Source organism: Entamoeba dispar, genomic scaffold (genome assembly GCF_000209125.1).
Source record: "Entamoeba dispar SAW760 scf_1105229460151 genomic scaffold, whole genome shotgun sequence".
NCBI lineage: Eukaryota > Evosea > Mastigamoebida > Endamoebidae > Entamoeba > Entamoeba dispar.
This window is the reverse complement of record NW_001854049.1, coordinates 87,972-90,814: the sequence shown is the minus strand read 5'-3', so window position 1 is coordinate 90,814 and position 2,843 is coordinate 87,972. Positions and strand designations below refer to the sequence as shown.

The window sequence follows — 2,843 nt, the reverse complement described above, 5'->3', positions numbered from 1 at the left end:
ACTAATATCTTTTAGTTCATTCTTTATAAAACAAAATACTATTAAAATTCTATAATGTCATTTTTTGTTATTTTTTTTAATAAAACAAGATTCAAAAATAGAATGATTAATAAGTAAAATGAATGAAATACAATTAAATAATGTATTAAGAAAATATTTGGTTGTGGAACGTAAATAAATTGAATGAATGACATTTAAATGAATGAAAAGAAATAAATGTTTAGTGATGAGAAAATGAATAAATTTAAATAAAATACATTGTAAACTAATCAAAAGGAAAAATGAGTAATTGAGAGAGTATGAATGTGTTATATCTAAAATACTCAACAACAATTCGTTAAAACATTGTAGGTATTATCTTATTATTATATTCAGACTAAACAATATTATGTAAATGAATTTGAACCATTTCATTTCAAAACTCTCCTAAATAATACTATAATTATCAAAAAAGAAAGAATAAATAAAAAGAAGAAAAGATATTGTTTATGGTGTGATTATCTTTTGTTTTTAGGTGGTATTATTGTTTTTGTTGGTTGTGTTGTTTCATGTTTGTTTTATTGTTTGTGTTTGTTTATTTTGTGTTTGTTAATCTCAAAATTCTTTTTCTTTTGTTTTGAATGTTGTGCCATTATCAAACTTTGTGTGTCAGATCATGTGATGACCCTTATGTAATTCTAGGTGTTTCTCCTAGTGCCTCTCAACAACTCATTCACTCTCGTTTTCTTGAACTGACAAAGTGAACATCTTGTTCCTTCTCTTGGATTAAATTCAAAGTTTACCCATTTACACTTAACTTCTTTTCTTATGATGGTTTTCTTCTTGGCTGTGTTTTCTCTTTCAACTTCTTTGGCTTCTCTTCTTTCTTCTCTCTCTTTAATACTACTGACCACAACAAAATCCTTCTTTCTCTTACTGCTGCTCTTTCTCATCTCTTCTAACTCTTTTTCTTTTTCTATCAATCTTGTTTGTTCGTTTCAGGAAGAGTAAACACTCTCTGAAAGTATAATAAATGAATATTTCTTTAAAATTACATTGAATCATAATGACTTTTCATTTACATAATTAGAATGGTTAATTATGCATGACTGACTCATAAATTACAATTGAAAAAACATTGACTTTTCTAGTTAAAAAAAAGAAGATTCGGATAAAGATTTTGTTAATGAAGAAAGTTCTTACATTTTGAGTGGAGTAGAGTGGTAAAATAAGAAAGTATATTGAATAATAAAAAGAATTTGTGACTTGAACTTTTAGTGAAATAAGTAAAAATATCTTGTTCTTTTGATTATGTTTCAAAAAATAGACTCAACCGTTCAACAAAAATTCATTTTTCTATTTTAGCTTATAGCCATAAAATAATATTGATCTTAAAAATTTAATTCGTTACTTTATATTCTTATGAATTCTGAACCATGTTTATTAATACGTCCAAAAACTCTATCAGAACAACGAACTACTCGTCTTACTATGGATGAACGACTTACGTTATTGTCAATACCGTTAGAAAAAGAAATTCCACCGACTAACAGGTTGCACACAAGTTCCCATTTTCCAAATAGTTTAACTGAAACATCACCAAATTCTTCAAATAGCCCTATTAGTGTTTTTACTGTTCGTTCACACTCTGAAACCCAAACTCCAAGAAAATTTGTTATTGGAAGAAATAGAGCAAAGACTAATCTAACTCGAATTTGTAATCTTCTTAATCAAGAATCAGATAGATTTTCAATTAGAGAAACAAAAGAAACAAAAGGACTTTGGAAAACAGAAGAGTGTCATGAGGAATTACCAAGTGAAGTTAAAATACCTTCATCTCCAAGGCAACGTTTTCAAAGATTAGGAGTAAGTGATCCTATGCTTACAAGGTCTTTAGATGAAATTACTTTTGACTTAAATCAGAAATTAGAGAAAGTTGCATTAAGTGCTGACATCAAAAATACTACTTGTTTACGAAAGAAATGTAAACTAGGAATTCGTTGTAAGACTGAAAAAGTTTTAGCAGATTCTCCTGCTTGAATATAGATAAAATACATAGTAATTTACATAGAAATGTATAAGATAAACTAAAGAAAAAATTTAATTAATTTAGTTTCATTGTGTAATAAATTTATGAATACGTCTCAATAAAGTTGATGTAGTTTTTATTTTTTATTTATCAATAAAAATACCTATTTGAGTATTATCATAACATAAAAAAAGTTTAATTATTAATAAATTAATCGTAAAATGAAGCTACGATTATAGATTTAATGTAATGGTAACTATTTTGATAAAAAATATCTTCATTATGATATGGTGGAAGATGTTTAAGATAAATAGCTAATCCTTCACTCATCTCAGTAATGGTATGATTTCCTGATGCAATAATTACATCATGACCAACTTTAGTTTCACCATTTGTAATTTTTAATCTTTTTTCTAATCTTTTTGAATGGTCAATTACAAACACTGTATATTTCTGTCTAAATACCACTTTTTCATTTATTAACATTGGAGGTTCAACTTCATATGTTCCAAAAGTTGCTACATTTGTTTCATAAAATATCATCATAGATGGCATTAGTGAATATTGTTTTAGTATTTTTGGGTTAATTTCATTACCATGTGCTTCCCATACAATAGTTGAATTTTTAAACGGAGTCCATCCTAAATAAGCTGTTGGTGTAAATTCTTTCTTTTTATCAATAACTTTTTTACGAGGAGTTTCTTTTGTTAATACAAGTTCTTCCATAACAGCACATTTCTTTTTTCTTGTTTCTTGGGCTTTATCTTTTGAAACTGTTCTTGTTTCTCACTTCTAATAATTTGGTTCATAAGATCATCCCATTTATGTTCTTTTT

General features: G+C 26.6%; 2 protein-coding genes across 2 annotated transcripts, besides 3 other annotated features; one reads left to right on the top strand and one right to left on the bottom strand.

Moving 5' to 3' along the window:
* The first annotated feature begins 22 nt into the window (after positions 1-22).
* Positions 23-85: a sequence feature (AT_rich).
* A 417-nt stretch (positions 86-502) lies between these two features.
* Positions 503-590: a microsatellite.
* An 811-nt stretch (positions 591-1,401) lies between these two features.
* Positions 1,402-2,019, top strand: EDI_252990 (uncharacterized protein; the record flags this gene model as incomplete). Its single annotated transcript, XM_001736894.1, has 1 exon — positions 1,402-2,019. The coding sequence occupies one exon, from the start codon at positions 1,402-1,404 to the stop codon at positions 2,017-2,019; it is 618 nt and encodes a 205-aa protein (XP_001736946.1).
* Positions 2,020-2,141: 122 nt separating this feature from the next.
* Positions 2,142-2,223: a sequence feature (AT_rich).
* Positions 2,219-2,734, bottom strand: EDI_252980 (uncharacterized protein; the record flags this gene model as incomplete). The annotated part of the gene is made up of 1 exon (XM_001736893.1): positions 2,219-2,734. The coding sequence occupies one exon, from the start codon at positions 2,732-2,734 to the stop codon at positions 2,219-2,221; it is 516 nt and encodes a 171-aa protein (XP_001736945.1).
* Between the last annotated feature and the right edge of the window lie 109 nt (positions 2,735-2,843).